This window comes from Pistacia vera, unplaced genomic scaffold (assembly GCF_008641045.1).
Source record: "Pistacia vera cultivar Batoury unplaced genomic scaffold, PisVer_v2 Contig372, whole genome shotgun sequence".
NCBI classification, from domain to species: Eukaryota; Viridiplantae; Streptophyta; class Magnoliopsida; order Sapindales; family Anacardiaceae; genus Pistacia; species Pistacia vera.
The window spans coordinates 439,107-459,428 of record NW_022196193.1 but is presented as its reverse complement, the minus strand read 5'-3'; the positions used below and the strand labels follow the sequence as shown (position 1 = coordinate 459,428).

The following is a 20,322-nucleotide window of genomic DNA, read 5'->3' as shown; positions in this document are numbered from 1 at the left end:
GAAAACAGGAAAAAAAATTCAATTCTAAAGAAAGAAAATTGAGAGAGAAAGAAAAAAAAAAAAAAAAAAAAAGGGCTAGGCCATGAGAGAGACAAAAATGATGGTCGAAGAGAGGACGATCCTCTGATCATCCTTGGAAAGGCCAGTAATTGAAAAAAAAAAAAAAAATATAATCGACATTTGCTAGAATTATCATCAAGTTTTAATTTTTCTTTGCTGCCTTTGTGTCTCAGCTCATCAACTCACCCACCACCACCACCCCATTTCTCCTTTCGTTTGTTTTGTTATTTGCATTGTTGCCACCACCGCCACCACCTTCAAAGGGAGATTCTTTTGTACCCTTTTCGTCATTCTTTGTGGTAAATTATATTCTTTTTACTCTTTTTTTTTTTTTTTTTTGCTTGCTTGTTGTTGAGGGTATTCTTCATTCTTCGTTTCTTTTTGTTATTTTATAATGCTGATCTTTTGGTTTGTTATTCTGGATGTTTTCAGCTGCTGTTGTTGAGTTGAGAGATAATAGGGGGAAGATAATCTTTGAAGAGGGCTATGTACATTTCAGCCAAAAGGGTGAAATCAATTTAATTAAAAGAATAGAGACCCTGACATGATCATCACCGGAAGCAAAGTCTTTGGTTTGAATTTGCGAGTGTATTATATTAGGTTTTGCATCGTAGTCAGGAAATTTATTTCGCTTTTGGAAAACAAGGAAGTAGTTGTTTTTTTGTTGTTTGTATTGTTTTGAAGGGTTGTTTTTACATAAAAACCTGGCGATTTTGAATACCATCCACTACCTGCATTTGGTTCGTCAAGAAATGGGGGTAGATGGCCCCCTATTGTATCCGATTACTGCGGTTCTTGGTTTTGATTGTGAGTATTGAAATTCAAGGGTCTTGGTCTCTCAATGCCGAAGGTAAATTCTCCAATACCAATTGTAGAACGTTGATGTTGTTTGTCTGTTGTGTTGTTTTGTTTTGTTTTTTGTTCTAAATGCCGTGTGCAAATGCAGGATTGGCTCTCTGGAATTCCGGCAAGGGAATTGGGATCCTTACGGTGCCTTTGCCAATTGGAATCAAAATGACGCAATCCTTGCCTGTGGTCAGGTGTTCATTGTCCTCAACGATAAGTGACAATGCTGTAAGTCTCAGCTATAGAGTTTTCATTTTCATGAATATAATTTCTTTTTGATGCGATTGTTTGACATTGAGTAGTACAAGTTAAATGATAAATTTAATATTGTCTTCTGTTTACTTCTACTTGCAGGGATTTGAAAGAGCTTTGTTTGTGAAGGAACATTGGCCCCTGACTTGGGAGCTTATCACTTAAAATTCTGTAAGGATTCACATTTTTGCTTCCTCTGTATCTAAAATCAGTTTTTACTTTCACTGAGGAATTCCTTTTAATAATGTGGATCTTCTGCTTCTTTAACTCATGAGCCTCTTTAATTTATATGAGTATGGATGCATCGTTATTTGATTTCTCACTTACAAGTTCCAAAACAATGTCACGAGATTGTAAATGTGTACTATCTCTGCATATCAATGGTAATGTAATGAAAATCAACTTCCTGGTCCATTTTACATTGCTAAGATGAAATTTGTATGCATGTTGGAACGACAATAAGATAGAATGAAGAGAACATGGAAAAGTCATTTGCCAACAAGAGAAGGACAAGTTAAAGAAAAAGAACAGTTAACCTTCAAACTTTTATCAGTCTGTAAATCACATATCACAACTTACAGTTTGACTGGAGAAGGAATACAAATATTGCTAACCTAAATTAGTTTAGAGATGACTTTATTTTATGAATCATAATTTACAACTCCATGATCACATTTCATTAAGTGTGTTGAAGGGTGCATAATTATTACCTAGTTTCATGATGCTCTGAAATTAAGAAAATCTTAAACTATGCCTCTGCTTAAGGTTAGATCTGATAAGGATTTTCTTAAATGATAACAGTGTATCTAGCGTCTTAATATTTAGCTCAATATTTGGTAATGTTTGCAGTGCTCTCTGAAGGTGATTAAATTTTCTTGTTCTTGCTCTCTCCGTTTGCATTAACAGTATACTCCAGAAAAACCGTTTCTCTGGTGCCATTCCTAAAGAGTTTGGAGAGCTTACAAAGCTGGAGCTTTTGGATTTGAGGAACAATAAGTTGAGTGGAACATTCCAGAAGAGTAGGTGGGATGCTGTCACTAAACGCATGTGAGTTTATTGTTTTACGTTTAATAATATATGATGCTTTAGCCTTATGGGTACCTCAACTAACTCATTTTTCACATAGGTTGCTTTGCAATAATAACTTTGAAGGCAGCATTCCTCTGGAGCTTACAAGGCTGAACTACTCTCTAAACTGCAATGTGATGAAAACCTTTTACTTCTGTTTTTGCTGGAATTGACTGCATAATAGGAATTTTGGACACTGGTAAGACATTTACTCATCTAGAAGATCTACCGTGACTCTACCAGTAACCCCTTTATTTTGTCCTTGACCAGCAAACTTCTTTAAGTTCCGGGTGCTTAGGTCTTTATTGTACATAAGAAATTTATATAATGTAGCTTGTGAATGATCTCTTGATAATTCCGTAACTGTGCCTGCTCAGTGACATATGAGCTGTTCAAATAATTGTTGACTTGTAGCTTATAGCCAAGAAGAGTCTAATTAACACATTAAATAATGCTGATGAATTGATTATGTCTAATTCTCAATTGGCATGTGAGCTATAAAGACGTTTGCTTATTTGAGCCCTGTTATGCTCCAATCATAACAGCACTTTGACTTTTTTTTTTTTTTTGGATTTAGTCTATAAATCTCTTCAACCCATGTGAAGTATAAGTTACTTAGAATTCTATGTAGCATCAGGTATTGATCATCAACTATGCAATATGATGGCTCTACAAAAGGCAGCACTCCGTGTTGTTGATAAGCATTATATATACTGAGCTTACCCTATTTTTTTTTTTCCCAGATCAGAGCATTCTTTTTATCTCTTTGCTACTTAAAAATTATATTTATGTTGTAGATACCTAGTTTTCTGATTTTTAAATGTCTTGAACAGCATTTGGCATAGCAGTTTCAAGCAACTGAATAAGGCAGAATCATTTCTTAGCCCAATTAGGAGTTCTCACTCTTTATCTCAATACTTGCCACTGCCAGTGTACGGAATAGAAATATTTCTTTATTATTACTTTTTTTGATATATTTCTACTTTTTTTTCATCTTCTCTTTGTTGAAACTGTTCACCATTCTTACAAGGTTGAAGCTTAAAAGACTCTCTGGGTCACTCATGGAGACTGTTGCTGCACTTACCTGCATGGTGAGTAGAGATAGTTGTACTATTCTTGGGTATTGCACATGAATATTTATGCTGTGATAATTATTGATGTTGTCTTTTGTATGAAGCAGGTTCATCTGAGACACATATGGTTCGGTATATGCAGAATCTTGTCAATGTTGCACGTCGTAGGCTACATGAACAGTCCAGTAACCTCCCTGCTGCACCTGCCACCGGTGAGCCTTCCTCCGACCACATCATTGCTCTTCCAACTGCCCGAAGTAGTGGAACTTTCCCTGCTATACCAAATGCCAAAAAGAAACATTATCCTTCACCTGCACCGACACTGCAGCCTTTGAATGACGCTGGTTCAAAATCTCCAAGGAGTGATTGTTACAATTAACCAGCCTTCCCCGATTCCTCCGTCTCTGTCTTCAGATGCCAGTGGAGCATATGGAGGTATGTTTATATTGTTCCTAGTGGAGCAGCTTTATTCATATTTGCTGCTGCCATGGTCTTCATGTGCCGAACCCGAGCGGTGAAACCATTGGTCCGTGGAAGACTGGACTAAGTGGCAGTTGCAGAAAGCTTTTATTACAGGTGATTTTCTGATTTGTAATTAAACTTATTTACCTTTTAATGTGTTGGACACCTAAAATTGCTTGTTAGGTCGGTTTGAGATTTGCTAAATTTTAGTGTTTGTTTTCCTAGGCTGACCTATTTAGTTGAGATGATAAATCAACTCTAGCATTTCCATTTCGTTGTTGCACGTCAAGCACACTAACAAATAACTCCAGATCATGAAGTAGCATTTTGAAAGTACTTTTTATTTTGTATAGTGATGGCTTTCCACTTTCTTCCTAGTATAGAGTACAGAATGTAGTAATAGAGTACAGAATTTGGGCTTCGAGTTCTGGGCAATGCACAATCTGGCCATGAGGAAAAGGACATCATGAGTTTTCTGTACAACATATGATGAGTTGGACCTAGAATCTCCTAAAAGTAGAAATAATCACATGGCTATAGGGGTGTGTATCCGTAAATTTGAGACGTTGAAATATAACTGCTTTTTGGCTTGTTGATAAAACATTGTAGGCATGAAAGGAATCATAAAAATGAAATAAATCTGAATTTTTTTTGAGGAAAATATGTAGCACCCTCTTTATTCTATAGTTTTTGCAGGTAAATGAAGGAAGATTGTTATATAATGAATCTTGGACATCATATAAATCTCTAAGATTCTTTAGGAAAATATCAGCATCCATATTCAGCAAAATTCAGGTAAATAGGGTCAAATTACTATAACACTGTAAAGAGGATTGAATATGGGTGGACATGCATTGACTATTGAGTCCACAAGTGTCCTGGACAAATTTTTAGATAGACATGGTCCTAAAAACGTACTTTTATGAGATGGCTTCTGTTCTATTAATGTCTGTGCATATTGAAACCTTGCAATTCCCTATAATTGTTTTGTGTGATATATGGAAACTAAATTGTGCTGTATAAAATGCAGGGGTTCCAAGCTGAATCGATCAGAACTGGATACAGCTTGTGAAGATTTCAGCAATATCATTGATACCATTGACGGTTGCATTATGTACAAGGAACGCTATCCAGTGGAGTTGAGATAGCTGTTGCATCAACCACAATTACTTTTCCAAAGACTGGCCAAAGACTCAGAGATGTTTACCGGAAACAGGTTCAATGTTTCTGTGATTATTGGATATATTGACATTTTTAAGACCAGTAAATTGTTCAATACATTGCTACTTCTAATTTCTTGCTCCAGTCCTTTTTTAATTTGACTGTTTATGTTTTACTACTAGATAGATAAATTGTCACGAATTACCATAAGAACTTTGTCAATCTCATTGGCTGCTGTGAGGAGGATGAACCTTTCAATAGGATGATGGTGTTTGAATATGCTCCAATGGAGACAGTCTTTGAGCATCTACACGGTAATTCTTATTTAGATGCATCTTTTCTGCTCGAGATCTGAGTTGGAAGCTTAATATTGAGAGCTAATAAATTTCTCCCTCTCACTTTTTCAGTCGAAGACATGGAACATCTTGACTGGAATGCAAGAATAGGATTATTATGGGAACAGCTTATTGTCTTCAATACATGCACCATGACTGATCCACCGGTAGCACATACCAACTTAACTTCAAGTTGTATCTTTTTGACAGACGATTTGCTGCAAGGTACATCACTTCATCTCACAATTTGAGCAACTTCTTCACACTTTGACCATTATGATTTTGTACGTCTTCCTATTGCTCTTGCTTTCACAGGTAGCAGAGACAAGTTTTTCTTCACAATCTATCTCCAGTCAAGGTCTCAAGTGAAATGAGTATAGGGATCTGAATTGCCCCCTCTGGCTGATCCAGAAACTAATTATACAGTTTTGGCATATTATTGCTTGAACTCATTTCTGAAGGCTCCCATACTCAGATGACCATGGGCCCATAGAGCAATGGGTAAGTTCCATTAGAGCAAAACCAAGGTGGAGTTCTATTTCCTTTATATTTTTGAATAATTTGATTGACATTTAAAGTTTCCAGGCTGCTGATATTTGGACGACAAGGAAAGCATCAGCGACATGGTTGATCCGAGCCTCAACTCATTCAAACAATGAACTTGAGTCATCTGCGATGTTATCACGAGTGCATCCAACCAAATCCTCGGCATAGACCAACGATGAAGGATATAGTTGCCAATTGAGGGAATATCATATCTCCCTGATCAAGCCACCCCAAGACTTTCTCCCCTCTGGTGGGCAGAACTTGAGATCCTATCTGCAGAGGCAACTTAAGTTCCTGTCTGACTCTCTTCTTTGTGTTGTAAGTCAAGTCTCCTATTACTTTTGAGTCTAAATCACAAGAGTAGTTTTTTGCTCCGTAATTCCACAACACAACTATTGCTGCCAATCTTGTTTCTAATCTTTTTTGCTCTCCATGATTTCATCTATACATAAATGTAATATATAATGTCCCATGATTGATTCATTCTTATTCCATTTTTTCCACCATTTCTGTTTAGCTTTCCATTACATTAAGTGTGCTATAATTTTCTTTAATTGGGTTGTGTTCCCTGTTTATACTAGACATATGTACTTGTGATACGTTTGTGTGATGTAAGAACTGACTTAGCACTGGGATCCAAGTCCTAGTTCAAATATTAATTTGTCGATATTATAGGTTTTTTTTTTTTTTTTCCTAAATTTTGTTTATTATAAACCTCCCGCGCCGGGTTGATCTTTACTACCACCACCTTTGGGAAAATTAAATTTTTCCATGAGCTTTTGGCTTAATTATCTTTAGTCCAATATATTTTTTTAGTACTACTTTTGGTTCTTGTCAGTAATAGGGGCGAAAAGCGAGCCAACCGCTTGCTAGCCACTCAAGCTCGAATATTGATTTGAGTCGAGTTCAATCACAGTACAACTCGACTCGTAAAACTCAATTAAGCTTGAAAGTCTCAAAAAGCTCGATTAAAACTTGATACAGTTTGAATTCGAATTCGAACTCTAATTCCAATTTCAAATACCAAATTCAATTTCGAACTCGATTCTTTAGGTTTAGTCAAGCTCAAATTCAAACTCGAATTAATATTGTAGTAATTGAGTCGAATTCTAGTAATCGAGTCGAATTCGAGTAGCCAGATACTCAACTTGATTTTACCCCTAGTCAATAACATTTTGTTCCTTATTTGCATATGACGAGGACTCAAATATCACTGCACAATATCAAATGTTACTAACCATTTTTGGTGGACTAAAGGATTTAACCTGAACCTCAAGGATGAACTTGTTATTATCCCGACCGCTTTTTGACTATCTAGCCTCCAGCCCTCCACTCTAATGTTTAAGCACAGATCATTTCACTGGAAACATCTACCCGTTAAGGGCGTGTTGTGGTTTGGAGACCGGGATTTGCATGGGACAGGAATGGGATTGGTTTTTATAAAAATTGTACAAAACCCATGTTGGGACCGCCAAATAGGAGAACGGATTGGACTTGGGATAATTTCTTGTCCCGTTTGGATTAACTTGGTTTCTTCTTCTTTTTATATTAATTATTCTATTGATTATAATAATTTGAAATTGATATTACAACTATTATTTTTTTTAGATGGTGTAAAATTTTTATATATAATCTATTTATTAACTAATTTATATATTTACAATAGTATCATATAACAATATTTTAAAATATAATTATGTGATTACCCATACTTCATTAATTTTGATTGAACTTCAAAAGTATTACACTATATTGAATTAAATGAATATTTTTATTCATACTATAAACACTTAATTAAAATACAAAAACACAAACTAAAATTAATGCGTTGATAATTAATATATTTATGATTCAAGTTTTATTCAATTAATTATTATGTGGGTTTAGAAAATTGAGTTAATTTTTTACACTTTTTGTGAGTTGTTAATCTTTGTTGTCTAATTTTGATAATATAAAGTTTAAGGTAGTTAATTAAATACCACATCAAAATCTCTCTTCATCGCTGTACTAAATATAAACAGTTACTAGGAATGTCAAAAAATAAAGTTAATGAATCCTGACCCATTACGGTAAAAGATCATAGTTATTAAATAAATATTTCAAGATAATTGTTATTGAAATTAAATAGGTTATTAAGTAAATTTTTGTTTTATTCATAGTGACATTTCTAATCGGTAATATATTTTTCGCTTACTTATACAGTATAATTATTACTCATTATCTAATTTATTTAATCATTTATTATTTTTAAAATATTAGAAGTATTTAATAATTTAAAAAAATGTTAAATTAATTTTAAAAGTTTTTAATTTTTTTTAAATAAAATATTCTTATCCAGTCCACACTTCATTAAACACAATATGTGCGATTATATCCAATCCTATCCTAAAAATTATTATAATACAATCCAATCAGGCTCCCAAATGCAACATAGTGATAGTTTTATAGGTTAAAGTGAGAATTACATTTTCCACCTATGTTTGGTGAACTGACGTTGATATCCCGGTTTCAAAACCTATCACGGTTCCACCCAATTATCCGTCCAAATGAATTTTTCATTGACCAATTATGACCATCAGAAATACCCTTTTTACCTTTACAAATCTTATTATAATAATAAAAATAGACATATTACCAGTTAACGCCTAACAAAAAAAATTTAGATGTCTAAATTCAATCACTACTCCTTCTCATCGCCGTGAGCAACCTTCTTCCCCATATCTCAATACACTAAATCAAAAATTCACATCATTAACTAGCTCCAAACACGCACAAAGGAGTGATCGGTTCCAGCCGTACCTTGCATTTTTTTGAAAGAACATCATTATATAGAAGTGGTCCTAGGATCGATCCTATGGATCTAAAAAATTCTTTCCACCCTTTCAATTGGTCCTAAGATCGGTCCATGGCCTAAAAAATTTCTTTCTACCCCTCCAACTTTTTTTTAATATATGAGCTAAATAATTTTAGGGGCCTAGAAATTTTTTTTTACCCTAGAAGATAGTAAATTTTGTAAAATATTAGTTTAACCCTCAATATTTGGTAAATTTAAAATTATAAGGGGGTTTTGGGTATTTTCTAAATGACTTTTTGGAAAAAGTGCAAAGGGTTTGGGCCCCACCTAGGACTGGTCTTAGGCCCGAGCAGGACCAGTCCCATTAGAGGAGGGCCCGATCTAGGGACTGATCCTTCCTTCATGGGTTTGGTCCGGGTTTGAGACATGCCTCGTAGGATTGATTTTTGGGACTTGGTCTCAAATGCCCAATCTCATAATTGAGACTTGAGAAAAGGAAATATATTTGGCGACCAATACGCTTGGGCAACCCATACCTAACCCACACGAGTTCCTTCGATGATGCAAATCTTTGGCAAGTGAAATTGCACATTGTTCCTTTGTAAAGTCTCCATATAAATCTATTCTTATAATTAAAATTAATTAGTATTTGTTAATTCATGTTAAAACCACTAGAAAACACAAAGTGCATTAACACACAAAAATGAAAATAATAATATAATATAACATATAGTAATTGTTGATACAGTTTTTCATATCAACGGCAAGTCGCTTGATGAAATCTATGCAAGGTTTGTCATAAATCTGGTTTTAATATTGAGTTAATGCAAAAATAATAAACAAATACAAGAACAAAGATTTTTAATGTGGTTTGAATGCAATGGTTTGTCGTAACCTGTGTAATTTAATATTGGATTACTGCAAAGTAATAAATAAATACAAAGAACATATAATTTTTTAAGTGGTTTAGAATAACAGATATGATCCTACATTATATACTATTGTTTTTCTTTTGTATTTCAAATACAAGCGCTCATTATCTTTAACATATATAGTCGATTTTAACGATCCCAAAATTTGGGTGAGAGTCAGTATTTATACTATTACATTGAAAGACTTACTGATGAAGTAATCTTATCAAAGGATAACAGACTTACTGATGAAGTAATCCTATCAAAGGATAACATGCGACTTAGGATAGACTTACATATAAATAACCCTTGATAGGCTTATAAATGAAGTAGGCTTGAGGGAGTGCAGATGACCCGGTGACAGCATATCTTCAGACATAATCCATGCAATGTGGATTTACGGCACAACAATAAGTTTTTTGTTTTTTAGTAGCCCGTTTATTTGCAACAGAAGAGCAGGAGCAACTAATTCAGAGATATTATCTTTCGATTTGTTTTTCTTTTAAGTATTTTTCATGCAACAGAATTCATTCTAGTTACGTCATGACAAATATGATCCATTATTTTGACTAATCTAATTTAATTTAAACTTTAGTATTAATTTGATACATTATCTTCATTTTATTTATTTTGATATTAATCTAATAAATATATTGAATTTACACCTATTTTTTGCTTTCTTGGATCTGGAAAATATCCTCGTTTTTATTCTACAAAGATATGGAAAGAGATTCAGAATTTCCGAGAAATGTTTGATTCGATTTATAAAGTTAAAATATTTTATAATCTCTCATTAACTATTTATAGTTCAAGATAGAGGAAGTAATTAAGATTTGCATATAACTGGAGATTGGTTATGCTTAATTAGTTTTGAAGAAAGATTTCCAACTTTTTGTGTTTCTGATGAAGTATTCTCTAGAACTTTCTGCAGAAACACACTATCAAATTAAAGAAACCACAGGCACAAACAAACTTAACAAACACTATGATCACTACGCTCATTCTAATTAAAAACCACATTGATTCTACGTTTCTACAATCAAACACTATGCTTGTTTATAATTCTAAACCACCTTTCCCGTCCCTTTTCATCCCCATAGCCGTAGCTGAATGTGAAGCATGCAAGTGCCAGCCAAGAAGTCGACACATTGCTTCGAGTTCAAGATGTCCAGAACGCCTTTCATTGTCTTGAGCCTAACACAGTCTGAACCTTTCATAACCTTTTCCAATCCGCACTTTAATCCTTTCAATCCACCTCCACAAGCCCGTCCACCTGAACCGTTGTGTCGCCATTTCTATCTCGGCTAGCCAACCGAGATAATCCACCATCTTCTATCCCCCATGGAAACTTGTTGCCTCTCCATGTCTCTCTCAACCTTCTCCTCCTCTAACCTTATCTCACTCTCAACTCCTCTATCTTCTTCAGCTGTTGCTCCGTCAACTCTAAAGACTCGCTCCAGGGATTCGAGCCTTCCTCATAGACTCAACCAGTTTAAAATCATCGACGGTTTCCACCCAGTGACCCATGAATAAGCATTCTCAATGTGCTTATCCAACCAGGACAATAAACACAAGCACTTCTTCATGAGCTAGAGCCCATTTGACAGTGTAGTATTCTTTTAAATGGTCGTCACTTTAGACACCAACGCTTGTTGTCAGCTTCATGATAGTAGTCTCCTTTGAAACCTTAATGAGTTGTTGAAGGTGTTCATCAAGTTGACAAACCCACTTCTCGAAGAACTCAGTGAACCTCCTCACTTGGCTTTTCATATTTTTTGATAAGTTATTTTCTTGGCATGTAAACATGAAATGGGAAGCATTTATAGAAGTGAAAGAGGGGGGGCGGTGATGAAGAAACAGATGGAAAAGGAGTTAAAGCCACGGTGATGGTTAGAATAGGGGAGGCTTGTGCATGGCTTACGCGCAGCAATGGCTACTAGTGGATGTCAAGCGTTAATGACGCTTTGCAAAATCGAGAAAAAAAAGGAGATGATGAATTACTAAAGGAGGTTATTTAAGGGTTGAACCTTTGCTGTGTGAAGAGTCATGCATGCGCCCCACCACCTGGTGTTCGTGAGTTCAGGTGTTTTGAAACGGGGCAACAGCAGAGAAAATCATGGCTACGACGTGGAGCTTGTCTAAGCTGTTCATGCTTCACCTGGCCCCATTTAAGATCATACCTGGATAGGATGACTTGCTTGATTGTTTCTAGGAGCATCTCGCTGTTTTTTATTTTGAAAAGCATCTTTATATAAGTAAGTTATTTTTATTATTTTTAAATATAAGAATATAATTTTTATTCAAATCCATTAGACTCTTTAATTTAATGAGGATATTCTTTATTTTAAAAAAGAGACTTATAGGAAAGAATTAATAAATAAAATGCATAAGAACTTATAGTTTATTAATTAAAATAGAATAGAGAGTGAATTTGACTCTCTAAATGTAGAGAACCAAACTCACTTTTAATTTATATTTTAAAGATAGACCATGTTGGAGTCTTGTTTTTATGGATACTCTTTATAATAAAGAGTTTGGATCATATAAGAATCCCTTGGAGATGATCTAAACAGAACAACCTTTCTTTTAATTTATTAAGATCACGGATATCTGTTTAATTATTGATTAATAACTCCAACATAACCTTTCATATGTTTTATATTTATAGCAACAACTTCAATGCAAGACATTCATCTCAAGGCCTGAATTGTGAAAAAGGAATAAATATTTTGTTTTATAAAGCTACATTGGCATATCTTTTTTTTTTTTAATGTTTTTTTTTTTTTTTAATGATCGGGATACCCAAGCTAACTTATGTAGACCTCAGTTAATCTCTCGAGATTCTAGAACTATCTTAGAGGTCATGTTAGATCCTATAAGTTAGATCCTCCTATTTTGAAGATCATATTAGGTTCTTCTCTTGTTCTTTTATTATTAAGGAAATTCGAATTTAAGAAATCATGTTAGATCTTCTTTTACTATTTTACCATCAAGCTATCCAGTAATGGTTCATGGGCACAACCTTAGTAATGCATGTGTTCCGGTTTCCTTATATTGAATTAGTTACACTAATATAAAAAAAGCTACTGATGAAAATCTTTTAAGTATATCTACCATCACACACAAATACCGTCTAAAAGTATATATATATAAAGTTTTATCTTTCAAGTATATATAAATGTATTTCAGTTACCCAAAGTCTTGATATGGAAGTAAAGAAAATGGTTACTAGACACGAGAAGGAAAAGTGGGGAAAAAGTAAAAACTAGAGAAAGAGAAAGAATAAAGAGTACATAACATGGAAAAACCACTAATTAATATTTAAACATTCTGATCATTAATTAGTTTCAAATTAACCAATATCTTGATTAAATAATGTAAACTATATATTATACCAAGGTAGAAAAGAAAAGAGAAGAAATTAAAACCTCTCATAATTAGTCTAGATTAAACCATATTATGAAATACGAAAAAGAAAATTAAAAGATGTATAAAGACATACAAGAAAACGGCACACACTTACAAATACCAAATAATAATAATATAATTATGAAAATACTAATTAAGCGAGAAACTTACCTAGAATTTACTTCCATGTTAAGCAAGAGTTGTGTTGATAATTAAATATATCATAATTTCCATCAATAATATAACAATAAAGATTAGCTCATGACCTAATCTCACAAATTCTATCTCACAATCCTAATGTGGCAGCTTGCAATTGATAAGATAAAAAAAATTCATCAGAAACCAATTATAAACTATTATGTCAGAGTTGTAAGAGAAAGTTTATGAGATTAAATTATAAGTGTAATATTACCCGTAATATAATAACACTTATGTTCTCCTCCTTCTCTTTGCATCTCCAATATAATCTACTTGCAGACGTCTCTCTCACTCTCTGCATAATTCTAGATTTGTTTTAGCTGTAAAAATCTATCGAAGTTTCGGTTATTATTGTAGAAAACACTAAATACCACGAGAATATTTTGCTATTCTGACGACATATATTCTGACGTACACATATTTCGTCGAAATATCGAACCAACTCTTAACACACAAAAATAACTAATTATAAAACCTTTCCCGACAAAAATAGCATCGGTGAAGATATTTATTAAGACACAACAGTTTCATCATAATACAATACAAAAGTTGCGTTCTTAGTGACGTAGTTTTGTCACTGAAATATAGCAAATGTCTTGTGGCTAAACCATTAAGGAAAATGATAGAGTTATCAAAAGTTACACACCGAATTTGTGCATCGAATGACGTGATAAAATCCTGATAATTAATTAATATTAACTTATAATGAATCAACGGTTAGGATTTCGTCACGTTATTCGGTGCATAAATTCAGTGTACACCCTTTGATAACTGTAGCATTACTCAAACCATTAATATATCTTTTAATCTCTAAAATGAAAAGTAACCCACTCAGGGGTAGCCCAAAGGTAAGGGTTAACGAAGAGGATTGCAAATAGTTCAACTCACAATCCAAGTTCGATTCCCTCGTTGGGCACAAAGGTAGCACCTTTATGTACCCATGATTTATCGGGGGAAACATAACAGTGCGTTGTTGTGGATTAGTTCTTCCTGAAGATTCGTTAAAGTATGTGTAAGCTAGTTTAGACACTTTAGTTATTAAAAAAAAAAAAATGAAAAGTAATTTTTTTTTCAAATTATATAAAAAATGTTTCTATAAATAATTTTTAAATTTTCATTAGAAGGTTTGTCATTAATTAACTCAAATAAGCAAACATTGCTAATTACAACAACTTATTTAATGGGAGAGTATCGCTACCCCGAGGTTTCTGAATTTATCATTTCAAATGACAAATTTTTTTTTTTTTTAGCCTTTTTATTAATGGATCCTCGAAGTTTGAAAAATGTATCATTAATACCCCTTTACTTTATCAAATGGATCTTCAAAGTTTAAAATTTTTATCACATATACCCCTTTGACCTTTGCTCTATCTCTATTACTTTGCTAATAGGTTTACAAAATATTTTCTTATAAGACCAAAATTATCATTTTATCCCATACTTTTTTTAAGAGCAAAGTTATCATCTCACATAAGAGATTTAGGGCAAAGGAGCATCCATGATATTATTCTCAAACTTTGAGGATTCACTGGATAAAATGTGTGACAGTTGTCTGATAGATTTGAAAACCTTAACGGCAGTCTATAATATTTTCTCTTTATATTTTCTAGGTCCTTGAGGTTTAAACTAATTATCTTTGATCAACTAAAATTGAAAAGTAACATTGTTGTCCTTTCTAGTAAACAAAGAAAGTAACCTAATGTCCAAATAACGCCAATTTGTCTTGTTTGTGACAATCAAAAGAAAGAAAATAATATATATATATATATATATATATTTTTTTTTTTTGAAAAATATATTAAAAAAGAAAGTGGTTGTCTTCATCTTCTCTAATATAGTCACAGTATATTTAAAAAAGGATTTAAATATTATTTTTACCTTAATTCAAGAAGAAACGAAAAAAAAAAAAAAAAAGAGTAAATTAAATTTAAAGAACTATTAATATATTTTTGATGAGGCCTATAACCATAAGGAATTATCTACCCATGGATAGCCTGGCGGTAATGGTGAACCAAGGGGGCTATAAATGGTCCTATCCACAGTCTCAGGCTCGATTCTCCTTGCTATTAGACGCAAATATAACACTTTTGTCTATGATTTATCTGCGAGGCCATAGTAGTGGGTTACTGTAGAATAGCTTCTCTTGAAGATTAGTTGAGGTGTCCGAAAGAAAGGTTAAGACAACAAATCCCCCTGAAGATTAGTCAATGTGTACATAAACTTGCCTAGACACCTTAGTTATTATTATTATTATTATTATTATATGAACAATGCTAGTTTTATAAAGATAAATACAAAGGAAGCATACAAAGATAATTACAATATTTGATTTTCATAATTTCTCTCTCTCTTTCTCTTTTTCCCCTTTTTTTGGTTTTTTTTTTTTTTTTCCTGACATCACTTTGTAACCCTTTATAAAGATATTATTTTTCTTATTATATATGGATAGCTGCCTTGCCCGTAGCCAGCGTTGCATTTCGGTCCCACTAAAGGTAAATGATGTCTTGGGAGCAAGCGAAAAAATCGGCACTTCAAATTATTAGCGGATGCAAAGTCTGTGTACCCAAATTAACTCAAACTAAAAATAGGGTTGCCCATATAATGTCATCTAACATTAATGGAAAAGTCGAAAGAGAACAAATTGGCAACGCCCTCTACATCGTGTTCGAATGGTATTCTGCATTTTCCTGATGGCGGTAGTCTGCTAGATGTCGATTTACAGAGAGATTATTTGGCGAGTAATAAGAAAGCATGGGTGTGTTGCACATGAATGTGAGAGGAGATTAGGCCAAAGAGCACGTGCTTTTGCCCGAGGCAAATTACTTGTAATGCTGCATGCACTCTTGTCTCTGCGAACCTTTTCTTGATGTCAAAACAACTGCTTTGAATTACCACCTATTTTTAGGCAATAATATCTGCCTTCTGAACTCATTTTAATGATTCTTGTCGTTTTGTCTTTAGTTCTATCTCTGAACTTCACTGCTTCGATCCTTCTGTTATCAGTAGCAGAGTTTAAGATTTATAATTATATTGCTTGCTAAGCCACAAAACAAAGCCACACCCCAGCTGGGCGGCACGACTCGGATTCAAATTACAATACTAGTTATTTTGCGCGTGCTCAGAAAAAATCATCATACTACTAGATTTTCTTTTTATTTTTCTGAATTATTTGAGCTCATTGGAGTATAGAGCTTAGAATTCAGAATCACTAACTATATGTATGTCATAACAGCGGTGCCATAACATTCTTTTGTTGAATTAATTAACATGATTTAAACTATTAATTGGCGTGAATCAACTAGAGTACTTCAATTTATTTCTATTCTCTGATCGCTATATGTGACCTGATTGTAATATCTTATTTATAAAAAGGTAGTGGACATAAGATTTGTTTTGAGCATCCGAACCACTTTAAAAATCATCTCCCATTTATTTACTTCATTGCATTTTTCATTCACGTGTAATTTCTAAGCCAGCTTAGCACTTTGCCCGTGCAAATCATTGGTATTAAAATCAAGTATCAACAAGCTCCTTGAAGCCCTAAACTCAAACTCCAACAACAGCCAACTCTGAAAATGTATACACTCAATTGACCCAAAAGAGCATCTACCATTTCCAAGATGTTGAAGTGAAGACTGAAAGTATGTGGTTTTGGAGATTAATGAAACGCTGCGTTTTGGTATTTGTCTGTGTTAAATCTGATCGTTGATCCAAATCTGATCTGATGGCTGAGAATCTTCACTAAGTTAACAATATAAAAAGGGGGCAATGCACAGTCAATTTAATTGAGCTGCTGCGTTTTTCCCTGGTTGAAGAACTTTATATTCTCGGTTTTTTCTCTTTATTAAGCAGTTTAGATTGATTTGTGAAATCCTTGTAACTTGGATTGATTGGGTAATTTGGTAATCAATCAAAAAGGCTTCTTTGCTCTTGTTTTTTTGGGATTCCTGGTGAGTGTCTGTAGGATTAGTTACTGTGAGAGTTTCTTGTAATTGTTGAGAGTTTGATTGGGGATTTGTAGTTGTTCTTGGTTTATCTAATAAGTAGTGTAGCGAGCTCTCCCATTTCCAGAGTTCAACGTGGATGTAGGTTATTCAATTTGGATAAGTGAACTACGGTAAAATTTGTGTTGTGTTTGTTCTTGATTTTCTTGTGGTTTTTGTGATATATTGATCTGTGTCTTGTTATTTAGTTCCTACACAATAATATATAGATAAACGTTCACAAATGTATCACGAGGATCCTTCCTCCTTCTTTGCACCTTCATGGTGCACCTCTCTGGATTATTCTTCTATGTGGATATCCGGCTGTCGACCATCCTCGTTTATCCAACTTCTTTATGCACTTGGTAGGTCAGAGATCGAGTCGTTGCTATCCGAATTGGTAGAGAACAGTGCCAGTAGAGTAAGTATAAAGTAAACTGTCATCAAACAAACTAACAATGGTAAACAATTTACATCTAGACACTATTAAGAAAGAGGATAAGATAACGACTAAGTTGGCGAGTTTGCAAGAAGATATGGCGGATCAACCCATCTCCTTGATTGCTAAGAATTTGAGCGAAGTTGGAAAGCCAAGTGAGGAAGTAGATCGGGCGCTTGATGAACACGAGTCAGCAATGGCAAATATGATTCAAGAGGTGGATAAGTTGAGGGTAAACACGCTTAAGGAGTTTATTAATATATTGACGCCGAAGCAAGCGGTGGATTTTCTAGCTTCAAGTAAGAAGTGTTGAAGTAAATGATATTTTGCTGAAAATCATTTTGCATGTTTGGTTTGAACGTTTGGCGCCAGTTTTTGAACTAAAAGGGGTTGTCTGTCAAGTGCAGTTCCTGTCCATTTTGGAAGTGTATTTGTGTGATGTTCAGGTGAAGACATCCGGTGACTAAGGTCACAAAATCTCAGTGAAATTTATGTTTGTTAAGGGTAGTTCAAATTGTAGCATATTTAAAGATTATTTATACTGAGAAGTTGTTGTAACAGTGATGTATTAGGTTCATATATCTCTCAGTTTATGAATGAAAATATAGCATGTTTTGCATTCAGTTTTACTCTTCTTATTTTTAGCTCTCTTTCATGCACGAAAACCTTTCTTTCTCTTAGCTTTTGATCCCTGAAAAACCTACAATTGGTATCAGAGCCTCTTTGATCTTTCAGGACCAGAATACTAATGCAAGAAAAGCTTCTCCATGGCATCCAGTTCTGCTCCAATCTCTGCTCCAGTTTTCAATGGTGATCAATACCATGTTTGGGCTGTTAAGATGAAAACATACCTGAGGGGCCATGGTTTGTGGCAATATATGGAGGAGGAGAAGCAAGTTCCCTAACCTGGACCAAACCCGATGCTGAACCAAATGAGAGTTCATGAAGAAGAAGAAGAAGCAACCAAAGCACCAAGAGCACTGTCTTGTATACATTCAGCCATGACAGATCAGGTATTCTCCAGGATCATGGCATTTGAGACCCCTAAACAAGCTTGGGACACTCTCAATGAGGAGTTTGGAGGGAGTAACCAGATAAGAAATATGCAAGTTCTAAACTTGAGAAGGGAATTTGAAGTGCTCAAGATGCAGGAGACAGAATCTGTCAAGGAATATGTGGACATACTTATGGTTGTTGTGAACAAAATCAAACTGCTAGGGGAAGAACTAACCAAGCAGAGAGTAGTGGAGAAGGTCCTAGTCAACTTACCTGAGAGGTTTGAAGCAAAAATTTCGTCCCTAGAAGACTCTAAAGATCTGTCCCGAATCAGCTTGGTTGAGCTAGTTCATTCACTTCAAGCCTAGAAACAAAGGAGGCAGCTGAGGCAAGAAGACTCAATTGAGGCAACCATGTTTGCAGGACAAAAAGGAAGAGTACAAGGAAAGGAAGACAAGAAATACGGTGGTGAAAAGAAAGCAAAAGAGAAGAGCAACAATCAAGGAGGGAAACGTGGTGGACCAAGATCATTTCCTCCATGTGTGCACTGCAAAAAGAAGAACCATCCAAAATATAAGTGTTGGTTCAGACCTGGCATACAATGCAGGTCATGCAAGCAGTATGGACACATAGAAAAAGTGTGTAAAAGCAAGGGAAATCAGCAGGAGCAGCAGGCTACAGTGGTGGAGGTCCAACAACAAAATCCAGAAACCAAACAACTCTTCATGGCTTCATGCACAAACCACAACATGTGTGATGATGTATGGCTAATTGACAGTGGCTGTACAAACCACATGACTCCAAATCTGTCAAGTTTTGTGAGCATTGATAAACTTTTTCACTCCAAAGTCAAGATTGGCAATGGAGAATTTGTGGAAGTCAAAGGAAGAGGTAAGGTTGCTGTCCCAACTCCATTAGGCACTAAATATATTTCAAATGTTCTTTATGTACCCTAAATTAACCAAAGTTTGCTGAGTGTGGGTCAGATGCTAGAAAATAACTACTCCTTGCACTTTCAAAACATGTCTTGCATTGTAGTAGATAACTTAGGAAATGAGTTGATGAATGTAAGAATGCTTGGGAAAAGTTTTCCAATAGAATGGAAAAATTCAACTTTACATGCCTTGTCTGCAAAATGTGTTGAAACTGAAGTTTGGCATAAAAGACTTAGGCATTTTCATTATTCAGGTCTTAAGGAAATAGGGAGGAGACAACTTGTTCAGAACATGCCCGAAATTGAGGAGAAGGAAGGGGTGTGTCAAGTTTGCCAACTAGGGAAAATCAGTAGGCAACCATTTCCAGCAAATCAATCTTGGAGAGCTGTTGAAAAGCTTCAGCTTATATACATAGATGTGTGTGGTCCCATGCAGGTTCCTTCTCTGAATGGCAGCAGGTATTTTCTGTTGTTTATAGGTGACTTCACCAGGGTATGCTAGGTTTACTTCTTGAAACAAAAAGGTGAGGTGGCTGCAATGTTTAAGGGGTTTAAGCAAATGGTGGAGAATGAAACTGGTTTGAGTTTGAAAACCATCCGGAGTGACAATGGTTCAGAGTATACCTCAAACCAGTTTCAAGAACTTTGTGCAGGGTCCAGAATAAAGCACCAGCTGAGCACTCCTTACACACCACAACAAAATGGTGTGAGTGAAAGAAAAAACAGAACCGTAATGGAAATGGCAAGATTTATGTTGTTTGAAAAAAGGCTACCAAAATTTTTCTGGGCTGAAGCTGTAAATACAACAATCTACCTTCTCAACAGGCTACCAACTAAAGCCTTGGATAACAAAACA

General features: G+C 34.6%; 1 protein-coding gene and 2 pseudogenes across 1 annotated transcript; 2 read left to right on the top strand and 1 right to left on the bottom strand.

Moving 5' to 3' along the window:
* Positions 1-822: 822 nt before the first annotated feature.
* Positions 823-6,150, top strand: LOC116140407 (annotated as a pseudogene).
* A 4,446-nt stretch (positions 6,151-10,596) lies between these two features.
* Positions 10,597-11,278, bottom strand: LOC116140424 (annotated as a pseudogene).
* A 6,063-nt stretch (positions 11,279-17,341) lies between these two features.
* LOC116140406 (protein DELAY OF GERMINATION 1-like) lies at positions 17,342-17,849 on the top strand. Its single transcript, XM_031426045.1, has 2 exons — positions 17,342-17,466; positions 17,531-17,849. Exons 1-2 carry the CDS (start codon positions 17,342-17,344, stop codon positions 17,847-17,849), a joined length of 444 nt encoding a protein of 147 aa, XP_031281905.1.
* Positions 17,850-20,322: the final 2,473 nt, after the last annotated feature.